General features: G+C 43.3%; 1 protein-coding gene across 2 annotated transcripts in view; it reads right to left on the bottom strand.

Annotated features, from left to right (window-relative positions):
- The window catches only part of CERS6 (ceramide synthase 6), a 344,416-nt gene that overhangs the window by 203,680 nt on the left and 115,585 nt on the right, over window positions 1–25,151 (bottom strand). For both annotated transcript variants that reach the window (XM_073633995.1, XM_073633994.1), the window contains exons 2-3: window positions 18,248–18,353; window positions 9,576–9,706 (exon numbers count right to left, since the gene is read on the bottom strand). In XM_073633995.1, coding sequence (XP_073490096.1) covers window positions 9,576–9,706; window positions 18,248–18,353 — 237 coding nt within the window. The remainder of the gene's footprint in view (window positions 1–9,575; window positions 9,707–18,247; window positions 18,354–25,151) is intronic.

Below are 25,151 nucleotides of genomic sequence, written 5' to 3'. Positions count from 1 at the left end.
CTGTTATTTTTCAACAGAACAAGCTCTTCTGCAAATGTAGCAGTTAGAGTGTTGAGATAAACCCTTTAACACTGACAACAATCTTGCAAAGATCAGCTTTTATTTATTCATCTAAAACTCTATCCCAAAAAGAAAAAAAAATGTTGCTGTAACTGCTTAGAAAGTGTTAGCTGGAATTTGGCTTCAATTTGTTAGTGTATCTAAATCTGCTAGTACGTCTAACACTCCCCTCCCCACCAGACTGACGATGCTGCTGTCCAAAGGTGCCCCCTGTGCTCCTTCATCCAGAGTGGGGGTACTCTAATGCAGGAGGTGTGTTACTGGCCAGATCACCAGGTGAAAACAGAGGAGGAAAAGACTAAAAAAGAAAACAAAACTAATCTCATCCACATCTAAGGATTGGTAAGCTGCAATGTATTCCATTTTTGGGTTTGAGTTTAATACTGCTTTGAATGGAGATGAATAAAGACATTTTAAGAATTTGTGTGTATCTATATAAAAATTATAAGCCATTTTTTTATTTCCTGTATTCTTAAAGCAGACTTTCCCTTTTGAGATATGGAAAGGGTTTTTATTTCACCTATTTGCACAGCACCTACATTCTGCAGCATATGTAATCATTAGTCCCCACCCCAGAGGAGCTTCTATTCTATGCCCTACATACTGTACATACAAACATACATACATTTGTGGAAGAACTCTCTTTGGTGGAAACTGAAACCATGACCCTAGCTCTGAAAAGGCAAGTGTTCTAACCACTTAGCCACAATTATAATCTGTGTGTTGCCTTGCTCCAGTGAAGATAAAATAAATTATTTCTGAAGCAGGCTTCCAGCGGTACGTTTGCCAAATATATCCTCATAGGAGACATCTCCTTTTTTCCATTAAATCTTCTTGTCCTATTCCCCCATTTATCTTAAATCCCTAAATAACAAAATCTTCAGCTGTGAAGCCAGTGCAGCAATCCTACTGTATATTAATGGCTGATAATATGTATATGTTTCTATCTTAATTCTTAAAATCATTAGCCAACTTTAATTGAATCCTGATCCAGCCGTGTAGTTAGGTGTAGTTCAGAATAACAATGTTTTTATCCCTGGGACACCAGATCTTAATTAAAGTGGAATTCCAGGCTCTTCCTAACCATAGTTTAGTGTCACTTTAAACCTACATAACAGCCAGCACAGTTGGTTGATATTGATTTTATTAATCATTTTTCGACTGGAACAGTTTTGGAAAACACTACACTAAAATTTTAGGTGTTATCCACTTTCATTAAAAATATGTAAAAACATTTTTCAGTACAAAAAAAATGTATGCAGTCAGTTTGCTCTTCAAGTAAAATTTCAGGCTCTTCCTAACTATGCTTAAACTTCCTCATCTGATTGGTAAGCTCCAATATATTCCATTTTTGGTTTTGGGTTTAATATCGCTTTAGCTTCTCATTACACTTACATACAATGGTTTTTAAACCTTAAAAACGAAAATGGAACATATGGCCAGTCCAGGGAAAAGGTCATCTAGGTGACATTACGCCCCATGCCTATATAAGTCATTGTGTGGTGTTTACACAGCATTACAGCGGGAGAGAGCGTCGTGTCAACATCAGAAGAAGGGAAGAAGATGACGAAGAAGACCGGGCCACTGCTAGCAAGAGAGCGGCAAAAGAGCAGAAGATAGCGGAGGAGCCCGGCCGAAGAACCGGACACAGGGAGAAGAACCGGACACCGGGAGAAGAACCGGACACCGGGAGAAGAACCGGACATCGGGAGAAGAGGCTGGAGAGAGCGGAGAAGAACCGAACATCGGGAGAAGAGGCCGGAGAGACCCCCGAAGTCGGAAGAAGCTGAGACCCCCCAGAGCTGCCTAATAAATTACTTTAAAAACCTGTGTAGTGTGTTTTTTTATTGACACTTTTTTCCCTAGGTGAATAGGTAGGGGTACAATGTACCCCATATTCATTCACATACGGTGGGGGGCCAGGATCGGGGGGCCACCTCATTAAAGGGGGCTCCCGGATTCCGATAAGCCCCTCTCCCGCAGACCACGACAACCAACGGCCAGAGTTGTCGGAAAGAGGCCCTTGTCCTCATTAACATGGGGACAAAGTGCTTTGGGGTGGGGGGGGCCGCAGGGCGCCCCCCTCCCCAAAGCACCCACACCCCATGTTGAGGGCATGCGGCCTGGTACGGTTCAGGGGGGGGAGTTCGCTTGTCCCCACCCCCTTTTCCTGACCGGACAGGCTGCGTGCTCGGATAAGGGTCTGGTATGGATTTTGGGGGGGACCCCCACACTGTTTTTTCGGCGTAGGGGGTTCCCCTTATAATCCATACCAGACCTAAGGGCCTGGTATGCCCCTGGAGGGGAACCCATGCCGTTTTTTTATTTAAAATTTGGCGTGGAGTTCCCCCTCATGAATCATACCAAACACAGTGCCTGGCATTGGCGGGGATCCAAGTCGGATCCCCGCACCATTGTGAACCCAGCTCGCAAGGTGTCAATCTCACCAATAAAAGAGGCAAGATTGACACAATATCAGACAATACAGAAGTTGACCAAAGGGTGGTGGTAAAGAGCTGAAAAACCAGTGGGCTGAAAAAGTTCTGCCGTGTGTATGCAATACAAACTTATGGCCAACGCCCTTTGTACAAAAATCCACGGGAACGTTTGTACAAAGTCCTATCGTGTGTCTGAGACTTTAGGGTGTCTCCAAGCTGGATGGAGGAGCAACAGAGACACATTTGGACAGCAGTATTGTTAATTTGGGGAGAGAGCAGTGTTAGATGGACTAGCAAATTTAAATAAAAGAAAAAAAAGGGAATACCCTCTTTTGTTTGTGGGACTATAATACAAAACTTTATTGACACATATGTCATATGTTTTTAACATGTTTTATCATTGTCTGATGTGCCAATAAAGTTTTGTATTTTTTCTATATTGATTTGGAGCATACTTAAATGTACTGCCACTCTAATAGTCCCACAAACAAAGGGGGTATTCCCCTTTTCTCTAAATTCAGGGAAAAAGGCGAATAGCAAATTTAAATGGACTTGATTAACAAATGAAAGCTGAACTTCAGCTAACACTTTTTTAAGCAGTTACAGCAACTGTTTTTTTTTCCTTTTTGGATAAAGGTTTTACATAAATGAATAAAAGCTGACCATTTACACACCCTCTGTCAGTGTTAAAGTGGTATTAAAGGTTCGGCTTTTTTTTTTTTTTTAATAACAAACTTGTCATACTTACCTGCTCTGTGCAGTGGTTTTGCACAAAGCAGCCCCAATCCTCCTCTTCCCGGGTCCCCTGCCAGCGCTCCAAGCTCCTCCCCATGACCACTGACCCTAATAGCAAGCTGCTTGCTATTGGCACTCTGGTGCGTGCTCACTCCCATGTCCTGCTCTATGCCTCTATAAGACACATAAGGGTTGATTTACTAAAACTGAAGAGTGCAAAATCTGGTGCAGCTGTGCAATCAGCTTCCAGGTTTTTTAGTCAAAGCTTAATTGAACAAGCTGAAGGTAGAAGCTGATTGGCTACCATGTACAGCTGCACAGGCTTTGCACTCTCCAGTTTAAGTAAATAAACTCCAATGAGCCACGGCTCGGCCCGCCCCCTCTCTCCCATCATTGGCTCATTGGCTGTGATTGACAGCCAGAGAGGAGAGGGAGTCCCAGGGCAGCCATGGTTCTCGTGCACATCGCTGGATTGAGATGGGGCTCAGGTAAGTATTAGGAGGGGCTGTGGGGGGAGGTAAAAAACCTGCAGCCTTTGCAACCACTTTTAGGCTGGGTTCACACTAGTTTCCCCGCATCCAATTTGCATGATAGGAGATTGTGACTGACTCTCAATGGAGCTGGTTCACACATCTCTGGGGTGGCTGCGGAGAGGCTTGCACAGAGGTCCTGTGTGTCTTTGGCTCTGTTTCAGGTCTGAATTCAGGCAAAAATTGGGGCCTGATTCCTCCCTGACACGGAGAACAGGGATGCACCGTCTGCAGTGTGAACCCAGCCTAATTGTTAAAGTTCGGGGAATTCAGCTCCTTTGCATAAAGTGAAGGCACATTATGAGTTAAGCCCAAGGAGCTGCATGACATCTCCTGTGCTTATCTCAATTATTTACATCTGACAGTTTCATTTCACTCCCAAAGACACTATCACTGTTTTTCCAGGAGCCAGATGCTAATGCTTTAAGTCTAAGCATCTTTAACATTAGAGTCAGTGGAGCTGCTATGCCTGCCCCTCCCATCCTCCTGCCTAATTAAAGAAGCCTTTGTATTATGTGAACTCATTTACAAAATACAAAGGCTTCTCTGAATGGGCAGCAGAGGGGAGGGGCGAGCATTCCTGCTCTGTGTGCCTCTCTTTCTTCTCTCTCACAGCCCCTAGTGTCAATGTATGGAAAAAAGGTTTGGCCCCAAGGATATTGCAGACACAGAGAGAAGTGCAATGTGGGTACACCCAAAATTGTATAAAAAATATAGATTTTATTGATACAAAGATTATATACAATACAACATAGATGTACAAAAAATCACCAAAAAACAATAAAATGAAACACCTAGAATTCCTGGAAATTAACTTTAACTGCTACTTTGTCTGGACAGCTTGATCTATGAAGGAAGTTGGAAAAAAACAGACTTACTGGCCAATCAGCAGGTGAAAATAAAGGAAAAACGCATAAAAAAAATAAAACAAACGCAGCCACCACATTTAGGAACCAGTAAACTGCAATTAAATAGATTTTTGTTTTTTGAGTTTAACACTGCGTTCACCACAAATTCAGTAATGTCTATATAGAAAATAAGAGGATTCATATTCTATTCAGTTTATGTAGGAAAGTACAAAGAGCAATGGTCAGCGCTAAACAATGGCAGCTAGCCAGAATGCATTTATTAGTTTGGAGTTGGCAGAATAATTAAAGCTGACAGGTTATCATTGCCCAGTAACACCACTCTTGTGCAGTGTTATTATCCTTTGTTATACACCTTGGCTAGCCACTTTTCACATAAAATAGGAAAAACATCTCTATCTGCTCCTTGTTCTAACATTTGGAGTCTCTCCCCTTGGAATACCAAAAAAAAATGTCTGATCAGCAGATTTGGAGGAGACAGTCTGCTATATGGTGGAGAAAGAGACATTTTCTAGTTACTAGCTGGAGGTAGAAAACCCCTTGAAAGTGGCTGTAAATGCTTATATATACCCAGTGAAATGACTGACCTCAGGTAATACACAATGATTAAACATATCCTCCTACATAAGTTGTACCTGATTATCTGCAGCATTTTATTTCTCTACAGCCTTCTAATGCATACAATTTACACATATTTTCTGAGCTTCCAGATGCAGGGGGCGGGATCTGATGTCACACACTGCCCAGCTCAGAGAAGAGAGCTGAGTATAATCTGAGACCTGGGTGGAGTGGAATGGACACACTCCCCTCTACACAATCTCATAGGGAAACATGCACAGTTGAGACTGTCAATCACAGGCTGTGTGCTGGAGGCCCCCTTCCCCAATTACTTGGAGTCGGCACAATCTGTCAAAAAATAACTCATGCAGATAGCAGACGAATGAGACAGCAGCCAGAAGTCACACTTTGTGCTTTAAATTGATACAAGTACACACTATAGAGGGATATGCTTTGTTTATTTTTCGTGTCTGAGGTTTACAACCACTTTAACCACTTGCCGACCAGCCACAGGCATTATACTGCAGTAGGTTGGTTCGTTCCCGCAATTCGCCGTAGGTGTACATCGGCTCCTTTAAGAGCCAAAGCAGGCGCGCCCTGCACGGTGGGGGACCCGATGCGCGTGGCCGACGACTGGGATGTCCGCCAGCCACCCGCGATCATGGGAAAGAGAGCCAGAACAGGGATGTGTCAATTACTGAAACCTGGCTTCATGAATCAGATACTACTTCTCCTGCTTCCCTCTCCCATGGGGGCCTTCTCTGGACTCACTCCCCCAGACCAAGTGGACGGAAGGGAGGTGGAGTGGGAATCCTTCTAGCCCCATGCAGCACCTATCATGTACTTCACCCATCTCCCTCTCTGACACTCTCCTCTTTTGAGGCACATTGCATTTGTCTATTCTCTCCCATTTCTCTAAGAATTGCTGTCATCTACCGGCCCCCTGGACCAGTATAAGCCTTCCTTGATGACTTCTCTGCCTGGCTACCCTACTTTCTCTCTTCTGAAATCCCCACAATTATTCTCAGGGACTTCAACATCCCTGTTAACACTAACACTACTATTACTTCTAAACTTCTCAGTCTAACCTCATCGATTGACCTAAAGCAATGGATACAGGCTCCTACCCACTCCAACGGCAACACCCTTGACCTTGTCTTCTCTTATCTGTGCACTCCGTGCAACCTTTCCAACAATCCACTCCCACTCTCTGATCACCACCTTATTAGTTTTGCTCTCTCCCTGTCTTCCACCTCCTCTCCCTCCAACCGCCTAACAGTTACACGTAGAAACCTTCGCCACCTCAACCCTTCTCTTCTCTACTCTGCTACTGATCACCTCTATGACAAAATCTCACCTCTGTCCTGTCCCAACCTAGCCACTTTCATCTACAACAGCTCACTGTCTTCCTCCCTAGACAAGCTTGCCCCCCTCACTACACGCAGAATTAGGCCCCGACTGCTACAACCCTGGCAAACAGATGACACCAGAAGTCTTAGAAAACGTAGCCGCGCTCTTGAGCTCCTGTGGCATAAGACTAAGATCCAGGAAGACTTCACACAATATAAATCTGCCCTCCTAAAATACTATTCCTGCCTTCACACTGCCAAACAGACCTACTTTATCACACTCATTAACAACTTCTCATTCAGTCCACGTCAACTCTTCTCTACCTTCAACACTCTACTCTGTCCTCCACTACCTCCACCCACCAACTCACTCACTGCCCAAGAGATTGCCAATCACTTCAAAACTAAGATTGATACAATTCATGAGGAGATTGCCAATGCGCAAAAACCTCCCCGATGCAACATCCCATGTTCACAGATACAATCATTACTTCCCTCATTCAACCCTGCTGCTATTACTGAGGTTGCTAAACTTTTACCTAAAACTCAACTAACCACCTGCCCCCTGGATCCTGCTCCCTCGCAAATGCTACGCTCACCCTCTGACTCGATTCTACACTCTCTAACTCACATTTCAACCTCTCCCTCTCTTGTGGCATCTTCCCAAACTCTCTAAAAAATGCGCTAGTCACCCCCATACTTAAAAAGCCCTCACTGGACCCCACCAATCTCAACAACTTACGTCCCATCTCCTTACTCTCCTTCTCCTCCAAACTTCTTGAAAGACTGGTCTACAACCGACTAAGCGACCATCTGACCATGAATAAACTTCTTGATCCCCTTCAACACTCCACGGAAACTGCTCTCCTTAAACTCTCAAATGATCTACTAATGGCTAAAACCAGTGGACACTATTCTGTACTACTTCTCCTGGATCTCTCTGCTGCCTTTGACACAGTGGACCACCCCCTCCTCCTCAAAAAACTCCACTCCTTTGGTCTCCGTGACTGTACTCTTCGCTGGTTCTCATCCTACCTATCCCACTGCTCCTTCAGTGTCACTTACAACTCTATTCCTCCTCTCCTCTTCCTTTCTCTGTTGGGGTCCCCCAAGGTTCTGTTCTTGGACCTCTCCTTTTCTCAATCTACACCACCTCCTTGGGTCAGTTGATTGCCTCCCACGGCTTTAAATATCATCTCTACGCTGATGACACCCAAATCTATCTCTCCACCCCCCAGCTCTCTCCATCTGTCTCCTCACGCATTACCAACTTACTAGCAGACATATCAGCCTGGATGTCACATCACTTTCTCAAACTCAACCTATCCAAAAACCGAGCTCATGATATTTCCTCCCTCAGGTGCCACTTCCCCTTATTTCATTGTCAATATCAACGGCTCAACTATCAACCCATCTCCCCACGCCAAGGTCTTAGGTGTAATCCTGGACTCTGAACTAACCTTTCGACCCCACATTCTATCACTATCCAAAACTTGCCGCCTCAATCTCCGCAACATCTCCAAGATACACCCCTTCCTAACCAATGTCACCACAAAGCTTCTAATCCACTCCCTGGTTATCTCCCGCCTCGACTACTGCAACTCCCTCCTCATTGGTTTACCTCTAAATAGGCTATCCCCACTTGTCCATCATGAACGCTGCTGCCAGGCTCATCCACCTCACAAACCGCTCAGCATCTGCTACACCCCTCTGCCAATCCCTCCATTGGCTGCCACTCAGTCACCGAATTAAATTCAAGATACTAACTATAACTTACAAAGCCATCCAGCCCCCAGCTACGTCTCTAACCTAGTCACAAAATACCAACCTAATCGTTCTCTTCGCTCCTCCCAAGACCTCCTGCTCTCAAACTCCCTTGTCACCTCATCCCATGCTTGCCTTCAGGACTTCTCCAGAGCCTCTCCCATCCTCTGGAATGCTCTACAACAATCCGTCCGATTTTCTCCTACTTTATCCACTTTCAGACGATCCCTGAAAACTCATCTCTTCAGAGAAGCCTATCTGGCCCCCACCTAACAACTGTACATTTATCTTCTCAATCAGCACATCACCCATAGTTATTACCTCTTGTATCTCTTGACCTTCCCTCTTAGATTTTAAGCTCTAAGGAGCAGGGCCCTCTGATTCCTACTGTATCAAAGTGTATTGTATTTGTACTGCTACCCTCAAGTTGTAAAGCGCTACGTAAACTGTTGGCGCTATATAAATCCTGTATAATAATAATAATAATGTAAACAGACAGATCCCCGTTCTGACAGAGAAGGAGAGAGAGATCTGCTGTGCCTAGTGATTAGGAACAGCGATCTCTCTCCTCTTCCAGTCAGTCCCGTACCCCCACAGTTAGAAACACCTCCCAGGGAACACATTTAATCCCTTGATCGCCCCCTAGTGTTAACCCCTTCCCTGCCAGTGACATTTACACAGTAATCAGGGCATTTTATAGCACTGATTGCTGTATAAATGTCCATGGTCCCAAAAAAAAGTCAAATCTGTCCGCCGCAATGTCACAGTCCCGCTAAAAATCGCAGATCGCCGCCATTACTAGTAAAAAAAATATATATAATAAAAATATCATAACACTATCCCCTATTTTGTAGACGCTATAACTTCTGCGCAAACCAACCAACATACGCTTATTGCAATTTTTTTACCAAAAATATGTAGAAGAATACATATTGGCCTAAACTGATGAAGAAATTCGTTTGGTTTTTTTTTGGATATTTATTATAGAAAAAAGTAAAAAATATTGTTTGTTTGTTTTTCAAAATTGTCGCTCTTTTTTTGTTTATAGCGGAAAAAAATAAAAACCACAGAGGTGATCAAATACCACCAAAAGAAAACTCTATTTGTGGGAAAAAAAGCCGTCAATTTTGTTTTCGGTACAACGTCGCACAACTGCGCAATTGTCATTTAAAGCGACAGCGGCAGTGCCGTATTGCAAAAAATGGCCTGGTCATGAAGGGGGAAAATCTTCCGGTCTATAAGTGGTTAAACTACAAGTGAAAAACATCTACTTACATGCTCTCACAGAAACGTGTTAATGTACTTGGCTTTTCTTGATTCCTTCTCTGTCTAAACCATCGTTGGATACTGCGCACATCCCAGTCAAGCTGCTTTGAAAGTCCTTCCAATCTTTTTTCATCTGGATGCTGTAATAAAAGCACAGCATATTTAAATCAACTGTCTATCATCCGTACGTTTCTGACCTAGCTGATGGCTTTTTCTTTTCACGATAATGGTGGCCCAAGGGTGCCTACCAAGCCATGCGGCGCTTTATAGACATCTCACTTTATAATCCAATGTGACAAATTAGCAGGTATCACAAAAGTACCATCTAATTTCTGTGTCTAAATATCAGCTTTATTCAGTAAGGCAGTGTAAACAGCAAAACAATTGTTCAAAAAGCACTAAAAAGTATTCACTGATATCAGAAGATCATCTCAGTGCTTAAAAAGCATGAAGTATACACCAGAATACAAAGTGTTGCAAATAATATAGCTAAATGTTACTTTCAAAGAAAAGAATATGTAAAGGCTTTATGGTCACACTTGATATCTTTATTATGAAGTCTCAATTCCACTTTAACAAAGAGACCATAGCCATTAGACCAGTGGTCCCCAAACTGCAGCCTATGAGCCAGATGTGGCCCTTCACCAACAGCAATGATGGGGCACTATTTGTTCCACTGGCATTAACAATGGGGCAATATTCCTTTCACTGACACCAATGATGGGGCACTATTCCTCCCACTGATACCAATGATGGGGCACTATTCTTCCCACTGATATGAAAGATGGGACATTGTTACTCCCCCTAATATCAGTGACGGGGCATTATTTACTTCCACTGACACCAGAACATTTTCTTCTCCCACTGGCCACAGTCCAGCCCCCCTAAAGTTTGAAGGACAGTAAAATGGCCCTGTGATGGGCACTATTCCTCCCACTGATACCAATGATGGGGCACTATTCCTTCCACTGATACCAATGATGGAGCACTATTCCTCCCATTGACGCTAATGATGGGGCACTATTCCTCTCATTGATACCAATTATAGGGCACTATACTTGCCATTGACACCAATGTTGGGGCACTATTCCTACCACTGACACCAACAATCAGACACTATTCCTGCTCCTACTAACCCAGGCGCTAGGCCATTTTTTTTACAGTCACTGGTCACCAACCCTGGGACACGTTTTACTCCCATTGACCACCAAGCCTAGGGCATTGTTTACTCCCAATGACTACTTACGGCAATCAGCCATAACTTTATGACTACCCACCTAATATTGAGTAGAACTCCCTTTTGCCCCCAAAGAAGCCCTGGCCCATTGAAGCATGGATGGATGCCACTAGACCTCTGAAGGTATGCTGTGGTATCTGGCACTAAGCCGTCGGTTACAGATTCTTCAAGCCCTGTAATTTGTGAGGTGGGGCCTCCATGGATCAGACTTGTTTTTCCAGCACATCCCATATACTATGATTATCCCCATGCTGTTGTGTGCAAAGCCACCCTGGCAGTATGATTATGTCAGATTTTTGCGTCTCAAAGCGGTACAATTGTTTTGCATAGAAATTTGGCGTTGTATATTGTAGGCCTGTAATTTTTAGCAATAACACACTTAAATCTGTCCAAACAAGAGTCTAGTAGACACCCCGGGTATGATAAAGTTTGAAACACAAAATCATAAATTATAATATAATAAATAACTATAAATAATTTTTTAAAATAATATAATAATGATAAAATGAACTTCACAACGATTCACTATCACTCAATTCTTCAAGTATTCTAATTTACTATCACTGTTTTCTAGCTGGTCTAAAACTGCTTTTGACGTAAAGGGACACTTTTTATTTGCTATGGACAATCTCATTTCCAGGCAGAAAGAACAGTATATATAATATAAAACTGAATGCAGGGCATTGGACAAACCACTAGAGACAAAAGGGATGTGAAATGATTTCATACAGTAATGTAATCTGTAAGGTTACATTGTACTGTATGTGTTATGAATTTTAAATTTTTTAAATTTGCTGCCGGGCTCCGCCCCTGTGCATTGCAACGCTCGCAGGGAACAGAGCCCGGCACACAGAGGCATCTGGCGGAGGACACAGCGTGGGGACATCGCAGGATCCTGGGGACAAGGTAAGTAGCCTGTACCAGGATCCTGCAATGCAATCCCGAGTGTGGCTCAGGGTTACCGCTAATTGTACTGAAATTTAACCCCGAGCCACACTCGGGAAAACCGCCAGGGAGGTTAAATAAATCTAAATTAAATCAAATTTTGACTGCAAGAAAAAGGTGTATACTCCTTTAATAATTAGTGTGAGAAGTTCCTGCGCTGTCTGTACTCAATGAAGTATATAGAATCATCATAAAAGTGAATCTACAATATCTACCATATAATCAATAACATCTGTTATAACAAATGACAAAACATTGCAATAAAAGTTTATAAGGTGCTGTGATTCTTCAATATCCCGATGATTCTTTTAAAGTGACATCCCACAGGTGCCCAACTGGATTAAGATGTGGAGAATGTGGAGGCCAAGTCAACATTCCTAACTCATTGTTGTGTTCCCCATTACCCTGCTGAAAGGAGCCACTGCCATCAGCGAATCCTGATTCCATGAAGGGGTGTACTTAGTCAGTAACAATGTTTAGGCAGGTCGTACAAGTCAAGTAGCATCCACATAAATGGCAGGACCCAAGCAGAACATTGCCCAAAATATCACACTGCCTCCGCTGGTGTTCTTTCTTCCAAACTGCCTCCTGTTACCATCTCTTCTCTATGTAAGCAACACGCATGTACCCAGCCATCCACATGATGATGTAAAAGAAATTGTATTTCATCAGACCAGACCATCATCCTCCATCGCTTTGTGGTCCAGTTCTGATGCTCACATGCCATTTGTAGGTGCTTTTGACTGTGGACACGGGTCAGCCTGGGCCCCATATATAACAAACTGTGATGCCCATTTTTCTGCTTTCAGCATATCAACTTCATGGACAACATGTTTACTTGCTGCCTAATATATCCCACACACTTTCAGATGCCATTGTAATGAAATAATAAATGTTATTCACTTAACCCATCACTGGTCATAAAGTTATGGCTGATTGGTGTGTTTGGGTGAATTTTCTACTTCTACTGGCCACTAGGGATGAGCTGAACAACCCCTGGTTCCGTTTGCATCAGAACATGCGAACAGGCAAAAAATTAGTTTGAACACACGAACACCATTAAAGTCTATGGGACACGAACATGAATAATCAAAAGTGCTAATTTTAAAGGCTTATATGCAAGTTATTGTCATAAAAGTGTTTGGGGACCTGGGTCCTGCCCCAGAGGACATGTATCAATGCAAAAAGAAGTTTTAAAAACAGACGTTTTTTTGAGAGCAGTGATTTAATAATGCTTAAAGTGAAACAATAAAAGTGTAATATTCCTTTTAATTTCGTACCTGGGGGTGTCTATAGTATGCCTGTAAAGGGGCGCATGTTTCCTGTATTTAGTCTGACAGCAAAATGACATTTCAAAGGAAAAAAAAGTAATTTAAAACTAATTTTAAAAGTTCATTCATAAAAACGGCATGGGATTTCCCCACAGGGGAACCCCGAACCAAATTTTTTTTTTAAAATGGTGTGGGGGTCCCCCTAAATTCCATACCAGGCCCTTCAGGTCTGGTATGGATATTAAGGGGAACCCAGCACCAAAATTTAAAAAAAAATGGCGTGGGGTCCCCCTCAAAATCCATACCAGACAACCCCGCATCAAAATTAAAGAAAAATGGCGTGGGGTCCCCCCAAAAATCCATACCAGACCCTTATCCGAGCACGCAACCTGGCAGGCCGCAGGAAAAGAGGGGGGCGAGGGAGTGCCCACACCCCTCCCGAACCGTACCAGGCCACATGCCCTCAACATTGGGAGGGTGCTTTGAGGTAGCCCCCCAAAGCACCTTGTCCCCATGTTGATGGGGAGAAGGGCCCCATCCCCACAACCCTTTCCCGGTGGTTGTGGGTGTGTGCGGGCGGGGGGCTTATCGGAATCTGGAAGCCCCCTTTAATAAGGGGACCCCCAGATCCCACCCCCCCGTGTAAATTGGTAATGGGGTACCCCTACCATTTTACAAAAAAGTGTCAAAAAGGTTAAAAAACACAAGAGACGGTTTTTGACAGGTCCATTATTACTTTCTTCTTCTTTCGGCTTCTTCTTCCATCTTCTTTCTTCTGGTGTTCTTTCGGTGTTCTTCCTCCATCTTCTTCTTCATCTTCTTCGTCTCCATCTTCTTCTTCCTCCGCTCTTCTCGTCCCACCTCTTCCTCCAGGCTTCTTCTCCGCTCCGTCCACATGATCCGCCTCAGTGGGAGTCTTCAGCTGTGTGACGCTTCGCTTCTTCTGACACTTCTTATATAATGGAGGGCGGGGCCACCTGGTGACCCCGCCCTCCTCGGACTCACAGGGAATTCACGGGACTTTCCTGTGGCTTTCCCCGTGTTATCAGAGGGGGGCGGGGTCACCGGGTGGGGGTGGTGCTAAGAGTGGTGATTTTGGGGGATTTGTGTTGGGAGGAGGAATGGGGGAAGGAGATTTGTACTAGGAGGGGGGATTGGGGCGGAGAAGAAGCCTGGAGGAAGATGCAGGACGAGAAGAGCGGAGGAAGAAGAAGATGGAGAAGAAGAAGCTGAAGAAGAAGATGGAGGAAGAAGAAGAACACCGAAAACACCCCAGAAGAAAGAAGATGGAAGAAGAAGCCGAAAGAAGAAGAAATTAATAAAGGACTTGTCAAAAACTGTCTCTTGTGTTTTTTAACCTTTTTGACACTTTCTTTGTGAAATGGTAGGGTTACATTTCTACCCCATTACCAATTCACACGGGGGGGTGGGATCTGGGGGTCCCCTTGTTAAAGGGCAAGGGTTGTGGGGATGAGGCCCTTCTCCCCATCAACATGGGGACAAGGTGCTTTGGGGGGCTACCTCAAAGCACCCTCCCAATGTTGAGGGCATGTGGCCTGGTACGGTTCTCGTCCCCCCTCTTTTTCTGCGGCCTGCCAGGTTGCGTGCTTGGATAAGGGTCTGGTATGGATTTTTGAGGGGACCCCACGCCATTTCTTTAAAAATTTTGGAGCGGCATTCCCCTTAAAATCCATACCAGACCTGAAGGGTCTGGTATGGATTTTGAGCGGGACCCCCACGCCATTTTTTTTTTAATTTTGGCGTGGGGTTCCCCTTAATATCCATACCAGACCTGAAGGGCCTGGCATGGAATTTAGGGGGACCCCCACGCATTTTTTTTAAATTTTGGTTTGGGGTTCCCCTGTGGGGAAATCCCATGCCGTTTTCATCAATGAACTTTTATGTGTATTGTCGGAATTCATTATAGCCGCGAGTAGTTTTAAATTACTTTTTTTCCTTTGAAATGTCATTTTGCTGTCAGACTGTTCTAAACACAGGAAACATGCGCCCCTTTACAGGCATACTATAGACACCCCCAGGTATGAAATTTAAAGAAATATTACACTTTTACTGTTTCACTTTAAGCATTAAAATCACTGCTCCCGAAAAAACAGCCGATTTTAAAACTTCTTTTTGCATTGATACATGTCCCCTGAGGCAGGACCCAGGTCCCCATACACTTTTTATGACAATACCATGCATATAAGCCTTTAAAATGAGCACTTTTGATTTCTCCCATAGACTTTTAAAGGGTGTTCGGCGGCTTTCGAATTTGCCACAAACACCCCAAATTGTTCACTGTTCGGTGAACTGGCGAACAGCTGATGTTCGAGTCGAACATGAGTTCGACTCGAACTCGAAGCTCATCCCTACTGGCCACAGTCCATGCCACTTATGATCTGAATGACAGTGAACTGGCCCTTTATTTAGAAAGTGTGAGGGCCCCTGCATTAGACACTGAAATAACTGCAACACCTGCCGGTATATTTATTAAGCCTAAGCATAATGCATTTACAACACAAAAATGCAGTATCCCATAGAAAGCCAACAGACCCTTTATCAGTTCAGAGCTGTTCAGTGAGATTAATGCTGATTGGTTGGGAAGTGGTTTTGCACTTTTTTGCATTACGCTTTGAAAGACTAAAGGACTGCGTGTGATGAATTATACTGCTTATGCATACAGAGTACAACCTGTCAGTAGCTTCACATATCTGCATGAATACATTTCCAACATGTCACAATATACAACAGAATACTTTTGTTTAAAAATAAACTGTGCTTTGTTTTATTAGAAAGCTGTTCTTGAGTCATTAGTAATTTTCCCCATCAAAACTGTTTAGTGCCCAGTCTGGTCACGGGATAAGGGCAGAGCCATAGATTTTTGTTATGTGATGGATTTATACCCTGGCTGCTCAAAGTGTGCAATGCAGCAGGGGGACTAAGTAGTTAGGCTGCATGCACACCTTCACGCTTCCTGAACACGCAACAAACCGCACAGGAACATGTGTTTTAGTGCACATTTTGGAAAAGCGCTACAAATGCGCATTGCACTTGTGGTGTTTTTAATTGTTAATGGTGTCCCAAATGCAGTTAGCAGATGTGTGTTTTGCCATGAATTTTGTTGTGCTCCAAATGCACTAAAACCAGGGCTGGGACAAGGGATGGGCAGGAGGGATGGATGCCCTGGGCACTGTGGTATCATGTGAGATGGGGGGGAACCACAAGGAGATTAGGGATGAGGGGATTTGTGCTGGAAGGGGGAATTTGTTGGGCAGCAGAGGGTAAGTATTGTTGTAGGAGGGGGAGAGGGGGAATTTGGGGGGGGGGGTGCTAAGAGTGGTGATTTTGGGGGATTTGTGTTGGGAGGAGGATTGGGGGGAAGGAGATTTGTACTAGGAGTGGGGATTGGGGGGAATTTGTTCTGGGGGGGATTTGGAGTGGGAGAGAGAAGGTGTATATATGTAGGAAAATTTTAGGGGTAGAGTATTTGTGCTAGAAGGGGTGATTTGGGGGCGGGGGCATTTGTGCTGGGGGATTTGGGGCATGAGGGGGCAAAGATTTGTGCTGGGTGGGGGGTTTCCAGCACTGGGAGGATGGGGAATTTATGTTTAGGGGGTAAGCATGCAGATTAGTGCTCTGTTTTTTTGGGGGGGTTTGCTGATACATAATACTCATATATCTTGAGGGGGGTCACGGTTTGGCATGTTCGCCCTGGGCTCTAGATGACCTTGTCCCAGCCCTGGCTAAAACACAAATTTGTTCTGGAGCTTCTTTGGTGCATTTGTTGTATGTAGAGCAGCCCATCACTTGCATGAAAAACGTTGGAAAAAAAGTGAACAGAAATGCATGTTTCCACTGGGCAAAATGTGAATCTGGCTTCAGAATGGATTTTTCACTGGCTGCTCACAGACTGAAGGACTACAGCAGACATGTGAATTCATGAATGCTCCACGCTGTGTCGGCGGTGACACTCTCCCGTCATCAGAATACACAGATCAGTGCTGCAGCCTATTGCCTGCAGTGCTGATCGAGCAAGAATATACCCACCAGGATTACTGAAAATAAGGTCAATCAGTAGATCAATTTATGTTTAACCACAGTGGCTACAAATGGATCGTAATTCAGTCGGTCCCTATTGAACCAGTTTAATTCTGATGCACCTGTGGCCAGCAGGCCCCGTTCACTTCTGGCGTTTTGGGATCTCAAATTGCACTGCAATAATGGCAAAATGCACCACGTGTGTTCAGGAGCCATTCAATTTCAATGTCACCTGCAGTTTTGCCATGATTCTTACACGTCAAATTGTGTAGCAATTATGCCAAACCGCAACACATGAAACTTGCCACCCAAAATGGGGCAGGAGCTTCTTTTGGGTGACAAGCTTCACAGCCAAGCCTCACCGCGTTTAAGTGCCATTACAAATGAATGGCACCCAAATGCGAGTGGTGTGTTTTGCCATGATTGAAGAGCGATTTGGGAGCGAGGGCAGAATCGCAGTGATTTTGCCCAAGATCCCATAACATTGGATGTGAACAGGGCCTTAGAACCATATGTAAGTAAAAACCGATATTAAAACAGCATTTGAAAAATGATTCTGTGGTTGTTTACTGACCCTTAAAGTGGATGTAAACCCTCACATATACCCAGTGAAGTAAACAGCCTCAGATGATACACAGAGATGAAATAAATCTCCCTACATAGGATTTACATATGTATCTGCTCTCCTTAATTTGCTCTATTCTTTAGAATTCTAACATCGGGTTAGAATTTTCACTTCCTCATTCAGTTGTAGGAGTGGAGTCTTGGCTTACACTGGGAGACAGCTGATTGGAAGAAAGGCACACACCCCCCTCCACATAGGCAGAGGAACGAAAATACTTTCAGAGCTGTGACAAGACAAGACAAGCTCTCTGCTAATCTTTTTATATCACTCTCCCCAATACACATTTTCAGCTGTTTTTATCTTGCGTCTCAGAGAAACAGCAGAAACACATGGGACTCAGCTTTGGAGAGGGATAAGTAAACACTACAGATTTATGTGCATAGGTCAAATTTCATGAATCGGGTTTACATCCACTTTAATGATGCCTGAACATATACAGTATAGTGCCAGTATTCTGGAGAGAAAGGAAGATGACGACATGGTCAGAGGAATTCCTGTTGATGGTAGCCCTGCATTAACTGTTAAACACAGGTTATTATGGTGGGGTTTCTTTGCAGCACGTTACCTTTGTAATTGCAGTGAAGACTTTTTCCAATATGGCGTTGTGCTGGGCCTTTTGTGGTCCACTGGCTTGTATTTTCAGAGCCAAGGCACATGGTTTAGCAATGAACCTAGAATAGCAACAAAAACAAATAAATAAAGTTAATATAAACAGCATTTCTACCCCAATAATCTTTGCCAAAAAAACTCGGGACAACTCAAAAAAATCGACAATAAAAAAAAACAGTCTTGCAAAAATGTATCAAACTTTGTATTTTTATTGTGCAAGTGACAACTTTTCAGTAGTGTTTTACAATGTACACATTTTGCTTGGAAATCACACTGTATCAAAAAATGTATACGTTTAAACTGTCTGTAAAAGTCATAAATTGGTAATAGAAATAAGTCTTCAAATTAGAAAATCTCAAAGTGAAGACTTCTGACTCGTAGGGGTTGATTTACTAAAACTGTAGAGTCCAAAATCTGGTGCAGCTTCCTTTGAATTGTCATCTGATGTGTGTATGGCCAGTCTAAAGATCTATTCATATCACACAGTGTGTGAAGCGCACGTAACTGCACGTGTGTTGACATGCATTTGCATGTTGCTTTGTGTTTTTAAATGCACTGCAACACTTTTTTTTTTTTTTTACTGCACTAAGCTTTATTTGTAAAGAAAACCTTAACTTACCGTTTTGACTATTGCGTAACGTTTATGTGTGTTGCGGTTACATGCATTTATGCGTGTTGTGCTGAAAAAAAAAAGAGTACATGTTCTACATTTTTCAGCGCAGGGCAGTGCACATTAGCGCAGTGCTGGTGTAAATAGACCCTAAGCCTAAACTAAGATGCAGCCAGTCAATCAACTAGATTCTATCACATCATCAGCTGCAACTGTGGGCTAATGCTGTACACAAATGACCTGGAGCCTAGAATAAGGCAACGCACTGACACCTTTGCAGCCATTGTGCTATTTGCTGGGTGTTCAGTTTGACCCTGTACCTTTAAGAAGGAGTGGGCTCCCCTTCAGTCCACCTGCTCTCACCTATCCATTAGAATGCATGTGCCTCCACTGTGGGGACACTCATAAGTTAGTGTTAGATACCACAGATACTAGGGTGCCTTGACGAGGCTCTGCAGCTTACACATGCATTTGCAAATGCGTGCAGACTAAACCCCTGTTTTCAACGCATACTGTTGGCCAGGTTTAATCACTTGTCTGCGTGCCGGTCGGTAAGTTTAGCTTGGCCTTGTTTTAAACCCTATGTAGCCTTCCAATGCTGCTTACTGCGATAGCCTGCTATAATTGGGGGCAAGTGGCGTCTTTTGTTCACTGGGAGAAGATGGATGCGGTCTCTAGTGCGAATGAAGGGCTTCGTTTGCAAGTAAGTGTCACATAATGTGCTAGTATGCGATGCATACCCCTTTCACACTGAAGGCATTTTCAGTTGTTTTAGCGCAAAAAATAGTGCCTGTATAGCGCCTGAAAAACACCTCCCATGCCTCCCCAGTGTGAAAAACCGAGTGCTTTCACATCGGGGCGGTGCTCTTGCAGGACGTTAGAAAAAGTCCTGCAAGCAGCATCTTTGGGGCAGTTTGGGAGCGATGTATAAAGCACTTCAAAACCACCCCATGCCCATTGGAATGAATGGGCAGCGCTGCCGAAGCACCTGCAAAGCGTTTCAGCAGCGCCGCAACACGGCCGGTTTTAACCCTTTCTTCAGCTGCTAGCGGGAGTTAAAAGCACCCACTAGTAGCCGAAAAGCGCCGCTTAAACAGTGATAAAGCGGTGCTTTATTGCTAACACATACACGCAACCCAGTGTGAAAGGGGTCTAAAAGTTGAGGGGACAAGTCGCAGTAGTGGAGGGGCCTGCTGGAGCAAGTCAAGTTGAGCAGGCATGGCCTAAATTTCAGTTTGGTGTAGCCCTCCCTGTTAGACAGAACCTAGTTCAATTAGTGGCTTGCAGCCAATCGTCTACAGCACTAATCAGTGTATTTTGTCAGTGGAGAGTCCCCCCGTCAGAATACCGTGTCCCAGCATCGCTTGTGTAGATGCAAGAACCTGTCAGCTAGTGATCTATACAAAAAAATTGTGCATGTAAAGCCACTTTAGGCCTGGCTCATATCTATGCATCTTTAGTGTGTTTTCAGTTTTGCAGAAACACACTACAGTCCACATGGTTTCCTATGGGCCAAGTTCACATCTGTTCATTTTATGGAAAGGGCCAGGGACCAGAAGGTTGTGTTTTTGGTTTTCATAGACTTCAAAGGATCAAAGTTTAAAAACAGAGCAACAGGGTGGGACTTTAGAGCCAAGCGCCTCCATCCCCAATAATTTGAACAAAAAAAAAAGAAAAAAAGGTGGGACTTTAAATGAAACATGCACCCCAGGAGATAACACAATAACAATGAATATGGCAGGTACCCAAAATTTAATAGATCCAAAAACGTTGAATAGAAGCATCACATGGCATCAATTGGCATTAAATGGTTTAATGGTATATAAATGATGACAGAAGTAAAAATCATAACATGATTCATACTAGATCATATAAAAACCCAAATTCATTAGAGGCAAGTCTCCAATTGTACATATGATAAAACAGAAATACAATTAATAACATGATTGGTTCATACTGTAAATACTGTAGAAAACAAATTCATAAAAAGGCAAGGCTCTATGATAATTGATTGTAATCTTGGTTAATTGGTAAAATCCAATTGATATTTAAGGTAAGGTAATTATGCAATTGTAGACATAAGGGGGCAACTATTGGCTCACAATCCTATAGTAAGGCAACATAATTGGTTCATACTGTAAACATTGTAGATAACCAAATTCACTGAAGCGTGTCTCCATGATAAATAGTTATAGCCATAATTAGTTGGTACAGTCCAGTTGGTGTATAAGGTAGTAAAATGGTAATAATATAGTATAGACGAAAGGGCATTTTTGGCTCAACGCGTTTCGTGGCGACTGTCAATCTTCAGGAGCAGGTATGAGGTAGGTGTCTATAAATAATAAAAACATATATGTTGAAAGAAATTACTGTATTTATTGGCGTATAACACTCACTTTTTCACCATGAAAATCAGGTGCAAATAGCATGTGCGTGTTATACGCCAATACTTCAATTTTAGCTGCTTCTGAGGGGACAGGGAGGGGGGTGGGATAAGCGCCGTCAGATTAAATACAGTGAGAATCTCCTGTTTACTTGGCGGCCTCTGTAATAGAAAGTCCCGTCTCCTGGGCCGCCATTGGGTCACTGTTCTGTCTATCATAGGAGATTCTCACTGTATGTAATCTGTCGGCGTTTGTCTCGCCCCCCTCATTGTCCTCTCTAGGCTGCAGATGGGCATCGATCAGGCTGCATTGATGGCAGTGGTGAGGCTGCTGCATTGATGGCAATGGCAAGGCTGCTACATTGATGGCAATGGTGAGGCTGCATTGATGTAGACTAATGAGGCTGCATTGATGGCACTTGTGAGGCTGCAGATGGGCATTGATCAGGCTGCATTGATGGCATTGGTGAGGCTGCAGATGGGCACTGACCCTTATTTTGCTTCATAGTTCCTTATTAAAAATTTAAGTTTTTTTCCTGAAACTTCCCTCTTAAAATGAATGTGCGTGTTATACGCCTGTGCGTGTTATACGCCGATAAATACGGTATATAATAGGTCTATGTAGAGGGAGAGGAGGGGGGGAAAAGGGGGGGTTTTATAACCCGATTTCCCAGAACTACTTACAAGTAATCCTATGAGTTTGGGCATAGGCATGGAGGGCTGGGGGCCGACCGAAGAAACATCAGCCCCTGGGAGCTGAGGTGGACTGACCCAGAACACAATGATAGAAGTCGAGTAACAGACACTAATCCCCAGGGATGCAACCCCATGAGTTTCAAAATGGGTGTAATCCACGTGGTAGCCATCTATAAGAGGAAGGGATATATGGTAGATATAAATAAACCGTGGAAATATATAGTGGTTGACTGGTAGGAAAAATATACTAGTGCAGGTAACGGTCAGTGACAGGGAATAATAACAGATTGTGGGATCAGTGCAAGATGATAAGGGGGAAATATGGCACAAAAAAGAGAAAAGGGAGAAAGTGTGTGGGGGAAGCCAAAAAGGTTACCTGGAAAAAGGAGTGTAAGCAATGTAGGTCCAGAGGTGCACAGAGGCCATGGGGGTGACAACCGTGTGGGGGCTAGGAATGAGCTGGAGGGAGTATAAATACTCCAATGTGATAGTGGGTGTCCACCAACGACACGCTGGCAGCCAATGCAGCCAAGGCTCCCTTTTCTCTTTTTTGTGCCATATTACTGACCAAGCATGTCTCCAGACCTAAACCCTATTGAGCATCTGTGGGGCATCCTCAAACGGAAGGTGGAGGAGCACAAGGTCTCTAACATCCACCAGCTCTGTGATGTCATCATGGAGGAGTGGAAGAAGACTCCAGTGGCAACCTGTGAAGCTCTGGTGAACTCCATACCCAAGAGGGTTAAGGCAGTGCTGGAAAATAATGGTGGCCACACAAAATAATGGCACTTTGGGTCCAATTTGAAGATCTTCACTTAGGGGTGTACTCACTTTTGTTGCCAGTGGTTTAGACATTAATGGCTGTGTGTTGAGTGATTTTGAGGGGACAGCAAATTTACACTGTCATACAAGCTGTACACTCACTACTTTACATTGTAGTAAAGTGTCATTTCTTCAGTGTTGTCACATGAAAAGATAGAATAAAATATTTACAAAAATGTGATGGGGTGTACTTACTTTTGTGAGATACTGTATACATATATATATATATATATATATATATATATATATATATATATATATACACACACATACACGCATGTGTGTTTGAGTTTTGGGGTGCATACCCTAATGCAATAAGCTGGGCACACCTAAGGGGTTCATTAAGGGCTGTGAAAATGTGGAATAGACTCCCTCCAGAGGGGGTTCTGGCAAGCTCAGTAGATTGCTTTAAAAAAGAACTATATTATTTCCTAAATGTACCTAATATAACTGGGTACAAACATTTATAGGTAAAGTTGATCCAGGGAAAATCCGATTGCCTCTCGGGGGATCAGGAAGGATTTTTTTCCCCTGCTGTAGCAAATTGGATTATGCTTTGCTGGGGTTTTTCGCCTTCCTCTGGATCAACTGTGGGTGAAGGATTGTGTATATGGGATTGTATGTTTTTTTTTTTTTTTTTTTACTAGATGGACTTTTTTCAACCTGACTAATTATGTAACTATGTAACTATGCCTACCATTGACACCAATGTTGGAGCACTATTCTTCCCACTAACAGCAATGATGTGACACTATACATCCCACTGTTAGCAATGATGGGACAGTATTCCTTCCACTGACACCAATGATGGGACAGTATTCCTTCCACTGACACCAATGATGGGACAGTATTCCTCCCACTGACACCAATGATGGGGCACTATTCCTCCCACTGATAACAATGATGGGGCACTATTCCTCCCACTGATAACAATGATGGGGCATTATTCTTCCCATTGATAGGAAAGATGGGACACTATTACTCCCCCTAATATCAATGATGGGGCATTATTTACTCCCACTGACACCAGAACATTTTCTTCTCCCACTGGCCACAGTCCAGCCCCTGAAGTTTTAAGGAAAGTAAAATGGCCCTGTGTTTAGAAAGTTTGGAATCCCCTGAGCTAGATGATCATCTCCCACTCATTTCTGTGTCCTTGCAGTTCTCTGAACTACGTCAGGTTATTATGTTATTAAGCGGAGGCACAGAGAATTATAATAGATTTCTGCTTCACACCAGGAGGATAATTGTGTTCCCACTTTTGTAAATACCATTATATTTCCGCTACTCTGATTTTACCTCTGATTTTTTTCTAATGACAAAATTGTATTTCAAGAACCTTCATATATGTACAAATGACGAAAAAGAGAACATTTGTGCAGCTGTTCAACTTCACATTCCATCCTTTAATTAAGTCAGATTAAAGCAACAGTCTGTTTCAGGCTCTGTCTTTTGCTTCTCTCCTGGGAAACAGAACAGCAGGAATAATTCTCAGTTCCTGTCCTATCAATGTTCTATCTTGTACAATTATTATAGCACACATTCTTTTGCCTCTGCAAATTGTTTCACCTACACTTTGAGTGAAAGCGGCTGCAGCGCCTCTATTTTTAATAGGCCACTATACATGCTTTATGCACTTAATATTACATATCACGCACATAGACTCTATGAAACAGAGTTATTATTAAACTAATGTATCATTGAAAACCTTACCACTTTTCCCAACATTCTATTACAGTTTAGTTAAAGGCCAACTCCACACAAAAATGAATATTTCAGTTTTGTGTGTGCTGCATCACCATTTAAAGCAGAACTCCACTGTCTCAATTAACATAGACTAGGTTTTATCAGCTAGCATTAGCAAATAGAAAGTTTATCATATTTACTTGTTTTCATTTTTTTTTTTACATTTCTTCTGTTACTTCCTGGTTTCTGGCCTAGGTCAATGATGTCATACATCCCAGGAGTCTTCAGGGGGGGAGGAGGGGTTTTCTCTGCTAATCACACCTTCCTGCCTGCATGCCTGAGTTAAGGGCAGAGAGATTGCAGGAAGTAAATTCTACATGAATTATCTGCCCTTTCTCAGCCATAGCCAGAAATGTGGTTTCTCAAAGCATAGAATGAAAGTGATTTCTCAGCAAAATAAAGCACAGAGACATGGATGGATAGGGAAGTTTTCTTTGAATATTAAAAATGAATTAAATAGAGTTTTTGATTTGTGGTTTTCAGATGCACTGTAGTTCAACTTTAAGCACTTCCTATAGCAAAATGGCGGCTGGGCGGGACTTTCGTCAATGCGGGTCGACGTCATATGAAGTTTTCCCGAAACGCGCCGTTGGACACAGCCCA

The sequence above is a fragment of the Aquarana catesbeiana genome, linkage group LG06 (genome assembly GCF_042186555.1).
Source record: "Aquarana catesbeiana isolate 2022-GZ linkage group LG06, ASM4218655v1, whole genome shotgun sequence".
NCBI classification, from domain to species: domain Eukaryota; kingdom Metazoa; phylum Chordata; class Amphibia; order Anura; family Ranidae; genus Aquarana; species Aquarana catesbeiana.
The sequence above is the reverse complement of the archived record's forward strand: the minus strand, read 5'-3'. Positions and strand labels throughout refer to the sequence as shown.